Source organism: Simochromis diagramma, unplaced genomic scaffold (genome assembly GCF_900408965.1).
Source record: "Simochromis diagramma unplaced genomic scaffold, fSimDia1.1 OVJJ01000603.1, whole genome shotgun sequence".
Taxonomy (NCBI): domain Eukaryota; kingdom Metazoa; phylum Chordata; class Actinopteri; order Cichliformes; family Cichlidae; genus Simochromis; species Simochromis diagramma.
In genome coordinates, this window is record NW_024387414.1 from 17,730,153 (window position 1) to 17,750,365 (window position 20,213).

General features: G+C 40.1%; 2 protein-coding genes across 3 annotated transcripts in view; one reads left to right on the forward strand and one right to left on the reverse strand.

The window, feature by feature from the left end:
* The window catches only part of adam10a (ADAM metallopeptidase domain 10a), a 29,253-nt gene extending 28,624 nt beyond the window's left edge, over positions 1 to 629 (reverse strand). The window contains exon 1 of the mRNA XM_040010618.1: positions 192 to 629. Within this exon, the coding sequence (XP_039866552.1) occupies positions 192 to 243 (52 nt within the window). The 5' untranslated portion in view covers positions 244 to 629. The remainder of the gene's footprint in view (positions 1 to 191) is intronic.
* A 3,615-nt stretch (positions 630 to 4,244) lies between these two features.
* Positions 4,245 to 20,213, forward strand: part of mindy2 (MINDY lysine 48 deubiquitinase 2) — a 28,825-nt gene continuing 12,856 nt past the window's right edge. Inside the window, exons 1-5 of one of the 2 annotated variants that reach the window (XM_040010944.1) lie at positions 4,245 to 5,356; positions 5,720 to 5,777; positions 9,009 to 9,073; positions 17,253 to 17,411; positions 19,590 to 19,692. In XM_040010944.1, coding sequence (XP_039866878.1) covers positions 4,430 to 5,356; positions 5,720 to 5,777; positions 9,009 to 9,073; positions 17,253 to 17,411; positions 19,590 to 19,692 — 1,312 coding nt within the window. In that variant the 5' untranslated portion in view covers positions 4,245 to 4,429. The remainder of the gene's footprint in view (positions 5,357 to 5,719; positions 5,778 to 9,008; positions 9,074 to 17,252; positions 17,412 to 19,589; positions 19,693 to 20,213) is intronic. The other variant, XM_040010945.1, reaches the window with a different exon arrangement.

Here is a 20,213-nt window from a genome sequence, read left to right on the forward strand (position 1 = left end):
ACAACAAAAAACACAAACAAAACAAAAAACACACACAAGTTAACCGCAGTCTCCACAACATTAGCCAGCCAGCTAGCTAGCAAGTTAAACTGTCGACAGTACAACTACACGATCCGATTAGCGCTAGCTCTACTGACGAGCTCTACTGACGAGCTCTAAAGACTTTCTCTGTTAGTCAACGGCAAACTTACCTGCAATATCGTGTAGGCAGCAAAACAGAAGAATTAGTTTGACAAATTCCATAGTGAAATGCCCTGTAGTCCCGCTTAACCAGCGAAGCTACACAGCGATACCCCTGACAGTTGCTTGTTTCGATTTCTGCCACACTTAAAGACAGAGTCGCCCTTCCTAGTTAGCTGTGACTCCCATCGCAAACACCGGCAGCTCTACCTCTCCAACAGCGCTACACACTGTCATAAACAGAGAGAGACAGACAGGCAGGCACTACTCCCTTCCGGTGTATGGGGCCAAAAGATAAGGACACACCCGCTGTTCTGCGTTTCTATAGTATTGCGATCGTAGGTTGAAAGATACGTGAAAACAACTGGAAAAAAAACCACTACTGAGCTTTAAACAACGCCACCAAAATGTGTCTGCTCCTGTGCTGAAAACACGCACTGATCTGCTGTTTACTGCTTACACACATTATTTCCGGGTTTAAAAACTAAAGATTTAACTTTGTGATAGTGAAGTTATACATTTCCTGTTTCTCTGTCTATGTAGACTGCGCTGTACATGCAAGGTACAGACTGCTCTCTAGTGGTGTGCGGATCGATGCTGAAATATCGATTCTTCCGATACCAGCAATTTATGTTCTAGAATCGATTCTCATATTATAATATCGATATTTTAGTACTCTGGGGTAAATTTGTAGTTTTTCCATTAAAATGAACGCAGTGGAAAGAAACTATACCATTCGGATCGTCTAATTTGGAAGGAACTACTTCCTCTTACGCCTTTCATAGTCATATGCGAAATACGGCTGTATAAATGTGTCCAGCCCCTGGCCTGCACACTCACAACAATGGCTGAGCGCAAACAGAGTCATGTGTGGACGCGTTTTACCTCCACAAACAGCCCAGAAGCGGTTTGTGATATATGTGGCAAGACCACTGACCTCGTCAAACACCTCGGAGTAAATCACATCACAGAATATAATGAGCTTATGTTGAAGAGAACTGAAGAGGAGGACAGGGACACAGACGTCTCTCGCAGAGTCCTTTAGTGCTGCAGGCAGGCAACATGTTCAAATAGCGCACAACTTCAGTTTTTTTTTTATTTCTATATGATTATTCTGCATTATTAAGCAACAAAAACAAGTTGTCTGATGTCCTCTAATCATTATGAAGCAATATGGTTATGTTATTATTACAATTACATAATAAAATTATATATTGTATTATGAAATGCAATGAAACATTACGTTTTTATACAGAGTATCGGTATCGGATCAGTATCGCCGATACCACCCTGAATTTTACTTGGTATCGGATCGGAAAGGAAATCAGTGGTATCGCACATCACTACTGCTCTCTGAGAGCGAGGATTCGCAACAAACCGGTCTGTAACATTAGCATAAAGAGAACTCGGGAAAGAAAGGATTAGTCATTCATTTTTAATGATTTTTTTAAAGAATGAAGTTGAAATGTACTAATGAATCTCGAAGTACTATTTCGAGATTAAGTAGATATAAACTAAAAGAAAAAAGTTACAAAAATACAATTTGAAGAAAAAAATGAAATAATATTTTGACAGTATACATATTTATGTTTATTGCTTTGTGCAACCGCATGGTAACCGTGTAAAAGAGACATCTGTAAATTGCATCTGTAATTGGACCAGCAGGTAAGTATAAGGGTATATAAATTACAGAGAAACACTGGCTTTCTATACCTGTACCACCTCAGCCAGAAGGATTATTCTAGCTGCAGTGTATACAATTTATTGTACCCCGCAAAAGTCTGCAGTGTTCTTTGGGTGATGAAACCTATTTGTTATGTTCTGATTCACTAATGTTGAAATCCAGGCTCTGGGGAGGCCACTCTATGACTGACAATGTGTCTTTTCTATCCAGGTGTATTTTTATTGCATTGACAGTGTGTTTGGGGTCGTTGTCATGCTGAAAAATTAAGCCATTGCCAATAAAAATGCTTTGGTACTTTTCTGTGTTTATGATTTCATCAGTTTTGCCCAAATTCTCAACAGCAGTGGCTGAAATACAGTCTCAAACCACTGCAGGCATCTCACTGTTGCACCTCTCTCCTGAGCTGCTCTAATTATGACTTGAACCCAAAATGTCTCATTTGGATTCCTCACTCCATCGGGCCTGTTGCAACTGATTTTCAGCTCAGTTCTTGTGTAATCTAGCATACCTCAGCCTTTTCTCCTTGTTTCCCTTTCGTAAGAATTGCTTCTTGAAAGCCGCCCTTCCGCTGAGATAATTTCTGATGAGGCTTCAGTGAACAGCATCAGTGATCAGCTGAAGAGACAGATGTATTTCCAATGCTGAAAGGACACAAGTGTCTTGCATCCAATCCATTATTATTATTATTATTATTAGAGAATGCTGAGGCTTGTAATACTAAAAGAGAGATTATGCATATAGCAGGATCTAAAAACAAGTGAAAACAACAACAACAATAAAGAAATCAATGCAAATAAAGAATTAGAACTGAAAAGGAAAATGTGTAAATTACTGAGACAGGAGAGAGATGGACTTCCAAGTTTGTTTATTCTTTTTGCAGACTAGAAAATTATGGGCAGCCACATCACTCAAAATGACAAAACAAGCATGCAATGTTAAGAAGTTCCCCTCTTTATATTAACCTGTAGATGACAAAAGAAATAAAATAGATCTCATTTATATAACACCCCCCCCAAATAATAATAATAATCTGACATGTACTTTCCTGTTAATGTTAACATACAATTCGCAAGGGTTATGTTTACGTATGAAAGTAAGGGGTTTGTCACTTGTATTTTTAGGCGATAACATGTGGTCATTTTTGTGGTCTGTCAGTCTGCAACCACAAAATCTAGGTGCTTCACATCCCAGAAGTGACTGTGACTGACATCCTGTGACTGACCTATAAATAATTCTCAGTTTTGATGCAGACTTCAAAACAGATCAAAACAGGGATAATCTTTTGTGTGAACCTGTCAAACTTATAATAATGGCCACGTAAAACGACCTTTTTCCTTAGCTGCCCACTTCTACAATCATTTTCATGTAGCTCCACTGTGATATTCAGAGCCAAACCTCTTATCAAATATAACACTTTATTAAGAATTTTTTGTATATTTCACTTTTGCAGCTTTTTCTGGGTTTTGTCATTATAGGACGTTACTAAATACTATCTGTGGCAGAAATTTATGCCTGTAAAATCTGTGCTGAAACCCTAAATTGCGCTTCTTGTGCTAGATTGAGTATTTTCTCCCACCCAGTGTCTATAAAACGTTACTACACGTGGGATCTATAACTGTCAGATGTGGTTTTTGTTGCACAGCCAGAGCTCTATCTCAAGAATTTCCAGTGTGGGAAAATTTAATCTACTCAAAGATTACTCCGTTTTTGTGCTTTTTAAAATTTATTTATGTATGTATGTATGTATGTATGTATGTATGTATTTATTTTTATTTATCTTTTTGTATTAAAAAAATAGACAAGGATTAAAAAAGTAGACACAAAAGTATACACTAAACTGTCAAACAACAAATTAATAAAACACATCCAATAAAAAGTATACTTTGTTGTGAATTTTTAAAACTCACAGACAGTGACAACCTCGCGATATCCAAAGTTGGACCTGGGAGGTCCAGCTACGCGAGATCACGCAATACAAATGCGCGTGCACTGGGACGCAAAGCGGTCACGGCTACGCCAGGCTCTTATCAATTTACGAGTACTCGTAAAAGTAACCACCTGAACATTTTAACGCTTTGAAAGGCAACCCGACTATTAAGTTATTCTACATGTGATTCAGCTGATGCAAATACTTTTAAATGTTTTTAATTTTTATTTATTTATTAAATAAACGCAAAGCTCTCACTTTCAGCTTGTCTGGGACGCAACGTTAGTTTCAAACTGGGAAATATTCTACATTTTATATATTTATTTATGTTTAAGTAAATGACAGATAAATGTTAAGGCGTGAAATGTAAGCTTGTCACCATAGTGGTAAAATGGTGTGTAGACACGTAGATTAAGTAACACGTCGAGTGGGTCACGCGGTTTAATGTGAGTGATAAGCTTTAGAGTTTACAGAATACGAGGTGACCCAAAACGCACCACTGGTTGTCTGCCGCCCCCCTCGTTCGGCCTGAAAGCAATTCACTCTGATGACGTCACTCGCAGAGTTGTCATGGCGTCTTTGGGACCGAAGCTACCGCTGCAATTTAGCTAAAATCTGTCGACAACTCGTAAACCGAAATGGAGAAAAATGCAAACTTGCATCGAGACGCTGACGGGAGCTCTTTGTGTGCTACGATTGCGGGAGAAATGGGCGAAGCTGCTACTGTCGCTGGAGTGAAAGGAACAGCCGACAAATGCAAGAATAGTGAGGCTCCTCTCAGTAGTTTGGTTAACGTTAGTTATAATATCAGCACCACAACCGATGGTGCTCCCAGTAATGTCACTTCCAGTACCAGTGCCGGGAAGTCTGACGTGCAAGAAGTGGTCGAAGTCCTCCCCGAGCAGCAGCAAGAGGAGGGATACGAGAAGAAGAAGAAGAACGCCGAGGCGAGCGAATTGTGGTCGGGGTCCGATCAGATCAGTAACGGGATGGGGCATGACTCTGTGGTGGCCGCAAAAGACAGCCAGGGTGGTGCCTCAAAGTTGGTAAACAACAAAACCGACGCCTCGTCCTCACCTCCCGATAAAGAGAGCGCAGATGTGCAGGCTGAGGTTTCCGCCAGCGGAGAAAGTGAGCCGACAAAACTTGCCAAACCGACTAATCTGTGTCCGGGCAATGCAAACACAGAAAACGTCAAGTCGGGGCTGCCCGCTGATAACGCCTTATCAGAGGGATTGCCGAGTGGGAGTGACCCCGATCCCAGTCTCGGTGGAGAGTCTCGAAGCATAGATTCACTCGAGTCCTTTTCCAACCTCAACTCCTGCCCCAGCTCCGACCTGAACAGTGAGGGGCTGGAGGAAAGAGGACTGGCCTTGGCCCTGCAGAACGAGTACGGGGCTGATGGCACGAAGAGTTCATATGCGAAGGACAGGGCCGCCGGCCAGTCCATATACCACATTAAGTGGATCAAATGGAGGGAGGAGAATACGCCGATCATCACCCAGAACGAGAATGGCCCCTGTCCATTACTGGCCATCATGAATGTCCTTCTGCTTGCATGGAAGGTAAAGGCTTGGAAATGACTGTGGATCAATGCAAACTTGATTTTGCACTGATATAATTAGGCAGATTTCTTAATGCATCTCTGAGCTCTGACAGGTTTCATGCCTTTATAAAGAAAAAGTGTGTATTAAGACTTAACTTAATAACACAACTGTCAGTCTCATCGCTCTGCATTATCTTTTTTATTTTATTTTATTAATTTCAGCCAAGGCACGTCTTTACGTGATTTCACTAGTTAAACCATCATGCCCAAACGCCTTAAGTGCTTACAGGATATATGATGTACGTATCTTTTACATATTTGTCCCGCTGTGTTGTTTTTAAAAATTACTAATGAACTATGGCTCTGCATACGTCTGTTGCAGGTTAAGATGCCACCTATGATGGAAATTATAACTGCTGAGCAACTGATGGAGTATCTCGGTAAGTCTTTGTAATCCTGACAGCACTTAGTCTCCCATGTGTGTTCAGTGACAAGTCCAAAAAGCAGCATAATCCAGTAGCAGCGTCTTGGGCTGCTCCTACAGCATCACACTAACCTGCATTTGGAGTGGCGCCCATGAGTCCATGCACTTGTAAACATAGAAGCCTGCAAAGCCACTGAGTTTCAGTGCCCTCATAAACGTTCTTGTGTTTCATGTCCTCTCTAATGAGCGGTTACATGCAGGTCATATACAGTGTTGGGAAGGTTACTTTTAAAATGTATTCCACTACAGATTACAGAATACAGGCCCCAAAATGTATTTTGTAATGTATTCCGTTACGTTACTCAATGAGAGTATTCTGAATACTTTGGATTACTTAATATATTGTCATGTTTTTTACAACTACATGAATGTACTATTGCTGTGTGATTTATTGAGGGTTACTCGCCATACCAATACCAACTGGATGTTTAAATCTTAACATAAAATGAGTAACAGTAAGGTGGACATTAGGTAAGGCTGCACTTTTTTGCAGCGATCTCGTGTAGAAAACTATTCTGAGCGTATATAAAACAGGTCAAACCGAGGTAAAGGGTCCTCTGGCTAATACGTCGGGTTCCGTGTCGGGCTCGTAGCCGAAAACTGGCTTTACTTTGTTGTGTGGGTCAACTTTGCTAGCGAGAGACAGAGAGATGCGTTGAAAGGCTGCTCCAAAGGAACTATTGTGTCGGAGAAAAACAGGAACACAGTGTACAGTCGAGTCCTAATAGCTTACTTACAACTGGGCTTGTCAGGCACTCTTTTTGGCTGCAGTGGTTATTATTATATTTACATGCTTCCATCTCCCGTTTCTGCTCGGTGACAACTCGTACTTTTCTCCTTTTTCCTCCCTCCCTCGCTCACACATAACGGGTATGGCAGTCCATTCTCCCTGCAGCACAGACTACACTGCCCATGAGGCTACATTCTTTAGGGCGATGCCTGTAACACTCTGCCTATTGCCTTCATATTAAATCATTTTTAAAAATATTTCTTCACGTCATTATACCAAGTAGAGGTGACATGAGCCGCAAGATTGAGACACAGGTATTAGAGCCTCTTAATGCGCGTTTTGTTTGGGTTTCCACCAGTGTGGAATTACCAAAAATAGAGAGAGCATAGCCTAACATATGAAACAGGAAAAGACCGCCGTGTAATCCATTTATTTCAACAAAGTAACTGTATTCTGAATACCACCTTTTAAACGGTAACTCTAACGGAATACAGTTACTCATATTTTGTATTTGAAATACATAACAGCGGTACATGTACTCCGTTACTCCCCAATACTGGTCATACATATATAAAATTCCAGAGTCATCAGAGGAAGAGAGCAGCACAGGGGAATCCCCCATCAGCCAGTCTCGTGCTGCTGCAGAGGAAACAGGAGCTGTGTCCTGTCATTCATAACTAAAATTAAACTTCAAATATCAAAATAAAGTGTCACATTAGCAAGGGGCTCTTCAGAGGTAGAGTCACCGATCCACACTTGTGTCACTCTCCAGTGCACAATGATCCACGTAAGGTTTTACAACAGATTTACTAGGATTACTTGTGTGTGAGACATACCTCGTCTCTGTTGATCACACTGACAGACAGTGGCAGATTTGTGCGGCCTGATCACTATGTGCATTTAAAATTGCTGTGTGCGTGTGGTACCTCGTGCTTGCACATAATTGCGGCACACACAGTCTTGCGTAGCGTTAAGGGGCTTCTGGATAGCCTCTTTGTCGTAACACGTAAACACCAAGCTCAGAAGTGGTGTTTTTAAAAGGCCGATGGTTGAGTATCACAGCTCACGAGTAAGCAGCGTAGCATGCCAGAGATCCGGCAGATAGATACAGATATTAAGTGACTGTCAGGGATCAGTGAGTCAACAGGTCAGCAATGAGGGGTTTTCCCAGTTGTAGACTTGCTGTAGTAAAAGCAGTCAGCTGGCAGGCCCCCTGCTGGAAAAAATCTTGACTTGCACTAAAATCTTTGTCAAGGCTGTCCAGTTCAGCAAGTAAGACAGAGGTGGTTTTTAGGCTACTGTCTGATCAAACATTTTGTGAAATGAAAGCTTGTGTTTTACAGTTGTAGAAGACGGCAGCAGGGCTATACCAAGCCCGAGTGAATGCATCCGCTTGCTTTTCCGGTTTGTTTGTGAAGCATGCATTTGGCACACGATATCATAAGTCCCAATAAAGGTTGAAGAACGTAACAAGCCTTTGCTGAGCTTTGTATTTTTATTTCATTTTACTTGAAAGCCAAGTTCAGAACTGGGCAGTTATTTCCCACAGCATACGCACAAAGAAACCACTGCGTCATTACAATTATAAAGCACTAATCACACAAAAGAAAGCTTAAGAGGCTCTTTTTATTGGATGTATTCCACTTGTTCTGTTTGAGGAAGATGCATATGAAAGCAGTTTTTATCCTAAACGTGTAGCTGTTTTCACTTAATATAGATGTTGTCGACAAGGCGTCCATGGCATTCCTCTGAGCAGTTCTCAGGGAAAATATGTGTTGACAGTGCAGCACGATACTCCTGCCAGTTCCTAATAAATTTATGATTCTTTGTGAAACATTTTTGAAAACCACTTGCTCAAGAGTTTTAAAAGTAAGGAGTAGACGGCAGTAAAGCATTCACAGCGAGGGGAAGAATGTATTTGCCCTTTGCAATGCTGGAAATGTTCATCAGTGAGATCCTAATGAAAAACAAGGCAATTAGCAACGAGCGGAAACCTTTGTCTTGAGATGTAACGGTCAGCTGTGTTTTTGGCACATCTTGAAACTTATCTGTCTACAGCTGATGTACTGTAAAGTCTCAGTTTGTTGAGTGAAGACTTGCATGTTGGTAGTACTGATCAGGGCAAAAAAATAAATAAAAGAGGAGCCAGACATCTGCCAGGCTCTGCCCTCTGGCACAGCCTGTATTGCTATAGAGGTGAGTCAGCGGAGCTTTCAGGTGACGCCACAGATGACCGAGATTCAGCTCATCCTCCATATTTGTCACAGACCTTTTTTTGGGATACAGCTGACCAGTGCAAAATCTACCAGTGAGCACTAGAAACAGTTCACAACATCTGTTACAATCTTTACTCCATGTAATGAGTTCCAATCCAGATAGTAATTGCGTTGCTCTGGAATATGACTCGACATATCTGCCAATATCGCTCTCTTTCTCTCTCTCTCTCTCTCTCTTCAGGTGACTACATCCTGGAAACCAAACCTAAAGAGATATCAGAAGCTCAGCGGTTAAACTATGAGCAGGTAAGGCCTGACTCATACCTAAGCAGGCGTGTGTTTTTGCTTATGTGTGTGTATTAGTAAGCTGCTGACTGTTCACGGTGCTTGAGGAGGAGCGAGGGCTGTTTTGGATGAGTTAGCTCTCACTCTCTTGCTCTCTTCTCACCCTCTCTGTTGAAACGACAAATGTGCACGTTTAACACGAGCTATCTGCTCTGCTCGCTGTCTCTATTGAGATTTCTTTTTACTACAGTGACGACACTGCCGCTCTGCTGTCCTGCCAACACCCCGTGTAGCTGCTTGTTTAAACTACAACGGGTTTGCACATTTGCATTGACATAGCAGAGAAGGGCAGCGGATGTTCCATAATATGGTAATAAGGGTCGAGTTGATTGCAAACTGCATACATACGACTGCAGCCCAGCTTTTCTTTTTCCTTCCATTGCTCTGTATGTTACATAAGATGTGTCTTGCAAGGCCCAGGGAACAAAAAGGGTCAACAGTGTCAGATTATGTTGTTTCACATGGCAGTAAATGCTTAGAGACGCTTGGGTAAGTTCAGCTCCCGGCTATTACTGAGGCTGTATGTGTGTGGCTCACAGTGAGAGGCTCTTGGAGATGGAGCTGTGGTTCCCTTGCTTCCTCCCATCTCCACTGCCTGCCTCAGAGTGTGGGAGGGGCCCTGCCTCTTCTCCATTTGCGTGGCAGAGCACCAGCACATCTGTGAATGATTTCAAGCCACACTTGTCCCTCGTTCAGAAAGGGCAAAAATAATGCGCATAGGTTCTTCATAGAAGCTCTCTGGAGCGACCTTTCTAAATTTAAGTTGAGCTGAAATACAACCTCTTGAATAAATCAGCAGTGTCCTCAGCATTCAGAGTAAGGGAGTGGTCAGGGTATGCGTTGCATAGTTATTATGGTGGTCTAATCCTAGATACTGGCCCGGGAGCTGTTTTGCATGTGGGTGTCCTTGTGTCCGTTTGCCGCCTGCGTTTGCGGTTGGGCTGGTTGACACAGTATGTGGAGACTACAGCGGCCAAGGCTTCTTGGAAGCTGGAAATTATGATTTAAAAAGGAACAAGTCTGAGATGTGTCGTGGATGAGAATCAGATGGTGCCCTCTTCTTGATATGTTGCAGAGACATATTTCCGTTGCTCATTGGATTGATGCAAAATGCAAATGAAGTTACCCCGACTTTGAAAAGGATGCTAGGAGTTCATAACCGAAGTAATTCTATTTATAAATTCCGCTTAAAAGTCATCATCTGTCGCAGGAGTGCATGCGGATTAAAATAGCAGATGCACGGCTGCTCTTTAGCTATTGTTAAATATTTACTCGGTGAAGCTGAGGAAGTGAGTGTAGTTTTGCTAGGCTTTCGTCTCAGTGGACCCAGCTGAACACTGTGATTCATCCACAATCACTGAAGGAAGCGGGCTGGGTTTAAGCATCCTCTCTTGTTCTTATTTAGTGTCATTCATAGTATCGATCATTGTTCACAAGTATTTTGCGCTGAGTGAAGCAGGTACAGTCCCAGCAGCTGTAGCATGACTCTGAATTTCTATATGCCCTTAAGTGTGGATTTTTCATTAATGAAGGCAGAATATTTGTGTGTGGTATGTTTGAAATCTCTGTCGAAATAAGCCAGCATTGACTGTAGTTAATAAACTTTAGATAATAGAAAAAGTTACAATTAAAAAAACAAATCATACAGCCCAGTTTATAAGGTTTATGGAGGTCCTTATGTAGTGCAGATTACTGAAGGAGTTATAGTATGCTCTCAGTTGTGTGGGTTGTGGTATCAGAGCCTGATTTAATCCGAGTTGGCTCTATCTAATTAAAAGATGAGAAATGAACGTGTACGCAGAGTTGCCAGTTTATCAGGTTTGTTGTGTAAAAGGTAATTTGCAGGTCTTTTCAGCCTTGTATTTTATAACAACTGCAGTAAAAGTACCAACTGAAAAAAACATTTTATGTATGTGGTTATTTTGAATTGGATGCAAGCAGCATGTTTCAAGAATGTCAACAGAAGGAGAACAAAAATGTAGAAAAGTTGTGTAATACTAAAAATAAACCAGGGGCCAGATCTTAAAACTAAACTAACTCTCTGTATGTATTATTGTAGGGTCTACCTTACAATATAAAGCGCCTTGAGGCGACTGTTGTTGTGATTTGGGGCTGTATAAATAAAATTGAATTGAATTGAATCAATACGAATAGAGGCGGAGTATTTTTGCGGTAATGGTCAGTTTGGTGGTCAGAGTTTGGGTATTTAATATTTAATGAGTCTTGTACGCAGGGGACAGTTTAAAAACGAGGTTGAATGGCAGTGACCTTTAGGCCACAGGAAGGGTATCCATGAAAGAAATCCTAAAGGCTGTATCCTGTGAGCTAACAAGGAGAGTGACCCTCTGTGGATGCGTCAGTGCACACAGCTTGGTTAACTCACACATTTGTGAAGGCACCATTAAAGCTAAACAAGTTTCATCCAGACTCAGTGAATCCGTGCTTGGTTTTAGTGAAAACTGTGGAAAACCACACGTATTGCAATTGCACTGTTGTGCTAAGCTGGCCTCCCTGCTGTCTGGACCTGTCATCTACTAATTAGTGTCAAAGTTCTCAATGTTTGATGTGTCATCTTTATTTGTTTTGTTTATTTTATTCCATTAAAATTCAGTAAATTCTTTCTTAAATGCATTTGTACAATTTAGTGTAATCCATTGCGAGGGCTCCTTTGCAAAAAATGTATCTCTATGAAGCTTGATGCTTTGACACTGTCAGAAAGAAACTGATTTCTTTTAGGACCTGGTTTGCTTTTCTGCTCTATTGGAAAAAAAGAAATATTCCCCCCATGATTTAGACAGATCTAGATTTGTCTTGAATCTGATGACCAAAATATTGAGTATCAAACGCTGCAGCTGTGAGCCAGCACAAAAAGTGTGTCCCACTTTGTGGGACATTGCCGTCTTGTAAACTGTTAATAATTAACACCTCAAACTAATGGGTCATGACAATATGTAAGACTTCTGAGGCTGCTGGCCTCCATTCATTGACTGATGTTTTTTAGGTTCAAAGATCTATTGTGTATATGTATAAAGATATATCTGGCGTGTAGATGTACACAGATGACTGCAGGCAGACCCATAAAATATGCATCAGCTTGCACAGACAACAAATATCTGACAGCTGTATTCACTATTCTCTGTTTGCTTCACAGTGACATAAAATGTACAGTGCATCCTCTGAATCCTCTGATTTCATAGCGCTGGACAGTAATGGACAGAAGCTTTGTGGTAATTTTTAAAACACAGCTGATTACAAAGTATAAAGTCATTAGTGCTGTTTCCCTCCAGACACACGGCATACAGTGCTCAGACTCGTCCCATACTTTTGAAATCATCTCTGGAGTTGCTGTTGTTGTTATGTTACCTACCAACAACCACATGAAAGTCACAAATCCCATCTTTCTGACAGTGTGTGTTTTGATCGTTACTGGTCTTGGAAAGGCTGCATAATTATAGCACTTTAAAATTGGACTTTTCATACACCCTTTATATCTCTACCAGAACCTGGTGCTCAGTTGTGTTTCTTCACAGTAACAATCAGATTTTATGTTCTTTCAAATCTAGAAATAAAGCGAGCATCTTCTTATTGTTTCTGCATGACTGGTGTCACGGTGATTTCTTGGCTTCATTATGTTGTAAAGTGGGAACAGCTACATGTGTTCTGTTCTTAATTGGGACCTTCATCTTAAGAAAATAAATCCTTTTGGGAACAAAGTCCCTCATGTGCTCAGAGAGAGAAGCAGAGAGGCCTGCCCTTAGACACCTTCGCTTAGACTGTGTAAAAAACAAACAAACTGCAAGGCCCCAGCAGAGTACCATGCTAATGTTACGCTGTGGAAGTGTAACACGGCGGGGCTAGATGAACGTGTGCGTGATGCAGTGCTAATCATCTGATCCACGAGCGCTCATCTGCTGTTGGAGCTCTCTGCCCTAAAATGAGGAGATGTGGTCCATTACACATCCCTGCTAATCCTCCCATCACTGCCGCTTATAAGCATCCTAATCCACACACTCAGATGAGCCAGCTGTGGGCTTTCCACCTCAGCTCTGTGCACCAAAGGGTCAAAGCTGGAGCAGCCCAGCGCTTATTGGACACGATCCTATCGCTAGCAGGGGGATGTCAAAACACTTCACAGAAAATACTCTGAAGCCATTGTGGGAAAAACAGGGGGGAAAAAGGAAAGACATTTCTGTATTAGATAGTGGGAATTTTTCTGCCTTTTTATTGTTTGTCTATTACTTATTTAGTCTGGTGTGGTATAAATGGCTTTGCGGGGAGGTCTTTTATAGTTAAAAGTCCAAAATTTATCCCCTCCTTCACATTTTTCAAAACTATCCAGTGGACCAGATTGGAGTCTTTACCAGGGCTGGTTCTAACCCCTGGGCTTTATGTTTGACACCGCCGGTCACACCTGAGTCCACACAAACTGCCCTGAAAACATGAAGACATTTCGATGCTTGCATATTAGGATGTAGTGTATAACAGAAATAAAGTTTTCCATTTGCATAGTGATTCAAACTAGATCATAATAGTAAGACCATGTTTTATTCATAGTTTCATGGAAAATGTGTGCAAAGTCATGTCCAAAATAATAAAATTGATTTGTGTCAGACAAAACCCTTAGAAAACATTTCTATAATTCATTTGGAAGCATTTTCCCTACAGCTGCTTGGAATTACTATTATTATTAGTTTGGACAAGAGAAGTTTTTAACTGATTAAACATATGAAGGCATTTTTATAATGCAATACAGCTGAGAGAAAATAAATGGGGTTTAATCATTTAATATTAGAATTTAAAAACTGAAAAATGCAAATAAATCTCCACTTTGTAGGCTCGTATTTATCTTTCTGGTATGTGTGACGGTGGTAATTGGTTTTTGGTTTGTGGAACTTTTTTTTTTATCTTCCCATAGAACACACTATACACTCATAATAGAGTTGTCGGGCTCAGCTGCGAGGCTTATCTTGATTTCAGAGTTAAATGGCAGGAGAGGTTTAGTGCCAGCTGGGAAACATTGCTCTGAGGCTGAGTGCAGGAATTAGTCTCTCTCATTGGGTCCTCAGGTGTGTGGTGCAGTTATGTATATAGAGTATTTGCTCTAATATTCATACGGTGAAGTAAAAAGGCTGGTTTTCTAATTAAATCCTCTCTTACCGATAAAGAAAGAATGCCAGTCGGATCCACAGAAAAGGATTTTCCACTTACGCACGATGTATTTGTGCCTGCTTTAAAACCTTTTTACTCTACAGAGATAATGAAAATCCACCAGTCAAAACATGGCTAATGAGAATTACAACCAGAGACTTTTCTATTAAAAATTTTCTTTCTAAATGTGAGAAGAAAAAAAAAAGATTTGCTGATATTTGTTTGAAATATACTTAAAACATGTTTTTGTATTACTTTATCAGAAAAGCCTTTTTTATGTATCTATAGCACACGGATCAGGGTCAGCCGTGTGCTGTGGATCACCGTGTGTATGTGTGCTGCAATAACAAAGGAGGAAAAGAGCTAGCACACACCTAAACCATTACTGTAAAGAGGACGGGGTGTGTTTGTGTGTGTGGGAGTGTGTGAAGATTGTGGAACAGCTGACAGTTACTAAAGATGGCCTCCCAAACAACTTCACATTAGGTGGTAAAATGTGTGCGAATGCTTTGAGTTTAGAACGAGCAGCATCCCGAGGAAGTCATTATTAAAAACATGGTGTTGTTAAAGCATAACAAAAACCACAACATTTAACTGTCAATATTAGGGCAGCTCATTCAGACAACTTTACACCAAGCATGGCATTTCCTTGAGTCCCCAACCGTACACCTGCTAAGTGTGAAGAAAAGAGGATGAGCAGTTGTCAACAAAAGCGGAGTACAGGCGCACACATAGAGACTAATTCCTCTATAGTGAGAGGTTTTCTTATCAGTGTAAAAGACAACGTTTTTCTCAGTACTGTTGGATTTGGCTTTAATTGAAAAATAGCAGTGGCATACAAGCTCTCAGTCAGGTTCTAATATGCAGGATGTGACTGAAACAATTTGAATCTCATGAAAAATGATGCCGTCTCATTCATACGACTGTTAGTTTGTTTGGGCTTTTTCTGCAGGGATCCTGCTCTCTGCCTGTTAGGCCTTATTTTCTTCTTATGTTGCTTATTAGGTGGTATCTGGGCTGCAGCCTCTGTGCAGTGATTGTGTAGTCACTGGGCAAGAAGAGTGTGCAGGGTTTGAATGCAGGTCTCTATGAAAACACAACAACTAGGTTACGGTTTAGCTTCAGGCCTCCCTGTTTTCTCACCTGTGAACTATGTTTTTAGGTTGCGTTTACACAAAATCCAACACCTTCCTGTGGGTTTATGTTCAAGGAGTTGAACATAAACAGGTGTTTTGTTTCGTTTTGTTTGCGCTTCATAGTGTAACTGCTGTGAAACAATCAATCTTGAACTACAGATTTCAAATTTAAGGTCCTTTTATCCACCACTCTTCACATACCTGACCTGTAACTTGTTTAAAAATTAATGAATCAACGACCTTAGAAATCTGTCCTCCAACGTCAGGAATTTTGCTCATAATCAATCTGTGATTTTTAACTCTAACTTTTGTTTTGACATAAAACAGTTGCACTTTTTTCAACTGAGAAATATGCCAGAATTTCCCATTTTTCTCTCAAGCAGACCTTGAAAAACTCAGCCCACTCATTACAAGAGGAACTAAATAAGAAATCTTATTTTTACAGGAATTTAAATGTTGAAAGCTTTGTCCACTGCTGCATTCACCCTTTTTTCTGTGCCTCTAAAGTATCTGCCACTGTGCACTGACTTGTGTAAAGCACTTTTAAAACATGGGTAAGCTATTAAGAATTTAAACTCGACTTTAAGAACATTTTAACAAGAATACACTGAGAAGTGGGTGAGGGGAAAACTGAAGCAAAATAAAGCAAATCAACACTCTGTTTTATGATGGAAAATTAAGCGCACAGGTGAAACACAATGACATGGAACTCTATTCACAAACTTACTACAACGGGGACCGGTCATATCTGACAAATAGGCTCAGTCATCCAGGTTTTCCAGGATTTAACTGTTATACCCAGAATGCCAGTTTGTGCTCTCTGTTTGGGGGTTAAAGGTTTGTAGTTCCATAGGTTTGATTCCCAGCTCCTCCAGTGTCCATATTAAAGATCTTCAATAAGATGCTATACAATATAAATACAGCCCATTTACCACACCATGTACAAATCAGGAGCCTCTGATTCTCTCCTGGTTTCTGTGCCCAGCCACTACTGTCGGGTACACGGCATAAAACATGATCTAATCTGAAAGATAGATGGATGTGGATTCAGTTTTTTTTACTTTTTCAGGACTTTTGTTTGTTTGGTTTTTTTTCGCCTCCTGGTATCACAGCTCAGTCCGTTCATAGCAGCCACAGTGGGTTTGTTTTGTCACAGTGTGATAGCGGCAGGGGGGTGGTATCATGCGAAAAAGTGACGTCAGTGCATCTTTCGGCTCGGTGAGTCATCTCCCATCATCTGGTCATAAAGACATGACACATTGAGGGAAGAAACGACATTTAAAGTTGATCTTACCAACTGCTGCAAGCAAACAAAAAGTAAAAACCTGCTTTACTTGAATTTTTGAAAGGAAAAAATAAAATATTATTATTATTAGCCACTTAAAACATATATACTGATGTCGTTGAGTTTAGATGAAAAGATGAACTGTGTGTGGTTTGTTACGGCGTGAAATAATCACAGGAATATTTAATTGCATGAAGTTGACTTATTGAGCAAAAAGTAAAAAGAGCAGTATATATGAAAATAACTCCGCTACAATAAAATAATGTGATCTGACAAAACTACATGAAAGCAGGTTTTTGTATTGGTGTAAGTGACAGCTAATGGTTTATTTTAAAGTTCTAGAAATTGATCCACGAGGACCCCAGCAATGTTGACTGTGCAAACAACAAGGATTAGTGTTACAGATAAAAGCAGTAGAAGAGGATGTAGCTCGTGGCACTGTAACATTTTTAAATTGCACACGCAAATATGTCTTCTGTTGTGATTACTTGCATTTTTTCTGATCAGTTCAATTTTATTTGTATAACATCTGTGTCTCATGCTGCTGCGCTGTGTCCTTTCTGTTTTCTAGAACATGAGTGATGCCATGGCAGTGTTGCATAAGCTGCAGACAGGTCTAGACGTGAACGTGAAGTTCACCGGGGTGCGAGTCTTTGAGTACACCCCAGAATGCATTGTGTTTGATCTGCTGGACATCCCTCTTTACCACGGCTGGCTGGTTGACCCCCAGGTGAGATGGATCTTATTTTGCCTTTACTGCCGTAGAAATCGGCCCGTTTTCTTTTTCTTCTTTTTTTTTATCTTCAACATAATATGAATACTGAAGGATTCTCTCAGTTTTCTGTTTTGTTTTTTTTTTGTTTTTTTTTTTGTGTTTTTTTCTCCACACATATACGTTGGACGTTGAATTCATTTTAGTTGTAGTCCAATTAAGTAGCCTTGTTCTAACTTATTACAAAGACAAACTGCTACTACTTCGTACACTTTATTAGATGCATCTTTGTAGTACCAGGTTGGATCCGTTTTTGCCTCCAAAACTACTTCTTTATAGCATATATTTAAACAAGCTGATGAAAACATTTCTCTGAGATTTTGGTCCATATTGTTATGATATTATGATTATGAGTCCCACAGTTGCTGTGGAGTTTTCCAATTTTGGTGGTCCCCTGCAAATTGTAGCCTCAATTTTCAGTTCTTAGCTAACAGGAGCAGCACCTGGGTCTTCTGCTGCTGTAGCCCATCTGCTTCAAGGTTTTACATGCTGTGCATTAAACGATGCTCTTCTGCATACATTGGGTGTAATGAATGGTTAGTTGAGGTAGTTTTGCCTTCCTATCATATTGAAGACATTTTCAGCTAGAGAACTGCAGGTCCGAGGATATTTTCTCTTTTTCAGGCTTGTAAACCTCGAGATAGTTGTGTGGGAACATCTCAGTAATTCAACACTTCCTGAAATACTCACATCAGCCCATCTGCCACAACCACAGTCACCTAAATCACCTTTTATTCCCATTCTGGTGCTCAGTTTGAAGTTCAGCACATCCTCTTTCATGTTCACATGTCTCCATGTATTGACTTGCCCCCTTTTTTGTTTTTTAATGTGTGCTTTATTCTAACATCTCATACAGTGCAGCATCATTTTCAAGCAGTTTTACATTTCGACAGGTCATGTTTTTCTTTATTTGCATGCCACATGACTTTACATCCTCGATATGACGCTTTAAAAATTAATATTTCAAAACAAGAGCATAAAAACAAATCGTTCTGATCAACCCCACAAACAGGGAGGAAATTAATAAATGATTAAACAAAAAAATGTGCCAAAAAGAATAGAAAGAGATGTGGATTGAAGAACCTTGTTGTAATTATAAGGCCATTGCAGAGTTAAAAAGCTTTATAAAACAGAGATTTTGTAGCTTCAATGACTTTTAGCTAATTTTATATGTTTGCATGCTTTTACTTCCATATGTTTTGTGGTGGTGGATTAAGCTTTAGAAACCAATTTATAATACATTCAGTGGGGGCACCTGGAGCACAAAGACTTTAGTCTTAGGGTATTATTATTAGATTTGTGAAAAGAAAAACAATAATGTTAAAAATGATTGGATAAAAGAAATGACAATTAAAAAGATGAACAAGAATGTTTTTCATTTGGTTTTAAACTCGTCCAAAATGTGTGCCAACATTATCAGAGCACGATGTGGTTGCAGCGTCTCCAGTATCAGGGGAGAGTCGGAGAACAATCATTTGTTCTGCTTCAGAGCACCTGAGAGGTTGAGTTGGTTCATGGCTTAGGAGCCTGTCAGAGAGAGGAGGAGGTCTCCGACCTTTAAAAAAAATGAGCCATCCACTATAACGCATGCACCTTAACAGAAAGCTCTTTATTCTGGACATGAACAGAAATGATGAGTGTAGGTGGCAATCTCCTCATTTCAATACAAGCTACTGGAATTAGTCTCCAAATGCAACTCACACCGTACCTCTCCATTAGCACGTAATTAGAATTTACTCTTGTACCAGTTTCAGCTCACCTTTTCTCTGAAAGTTTTATTTTTGTTCTATTTAATCAGCTTTTCTTTATCTAATCGTTCTCCAAGTCCTTATGAGTCATGATAAATTCCCACTTGCAGATGTTTACAGCAAAAACAGATCTGAAAGTAAAAGGTGACCTTTTAAAGTGCACTCTCCCATTTGATCGTCTTTTTGAGAAACGTTAATGAAAGGTCATGTTCTTTATAAGTGTGTAATTTGTATAAAGACTTAATAGGTGAGTGTAACAGATTTAAATAAGTTAACTTTTTGGGGGGCTGCTGTCATAAATTTTCTTTTGGTTTTTCTGCAGCTTTTCGTAAAACAACATCAAAGCTTGTTGAATGTTCTTTCCCACACTTTTTATCCTTGTTTACAGATGCATGATATTGTAAAGGCAGTGGGCAACTGCAGCTACAACCAGCTGGTCGAAAAGATAATATCCTGCAAACAGTCAGACAACAGTGAGCTGGCAGGAGAAGGTAAGTGCTTTCTCTACTCTCCTGATCTGCCCGACTGCTTTCTAGTCTCCCATTTCTTCTCTTTTGATCCTGTGTATTTGAAGCTGGAGAGAAAAGAGAAAAGTTGTACATTTTAGTAAAATAATAAAAAGATTTTTCTTTTTTTTTTCTTTTTTCTTTTAAAAAACAAAAAAATCTGAAACATTTTTTTGTTGGCACTACATTAGACATGCTTCCCCAGAAAACCACAGACTGAGTTTAAATAAAAACCAGGACATACTTGTGACTACTCATCAAATGACCTACTTCCTCGGCTCACAGCGTTCCTACCAGCTGTCTGTAACTTCTCAACTAAATATTTGCTCAATCAACACTGAGCTTCCTAAGTAGTTGTCAGCTGGGCTGCTACCACATCGACACATCACCGCATTAGTCGATGTCCCGATATGGTTCATTTAATTATCTTGGACAGAGATTAAATTCTGAGAAAACTGAGTTTTGAGTAAAGTTGATTAAATCTTTAAAAGATTCATTCACAATCT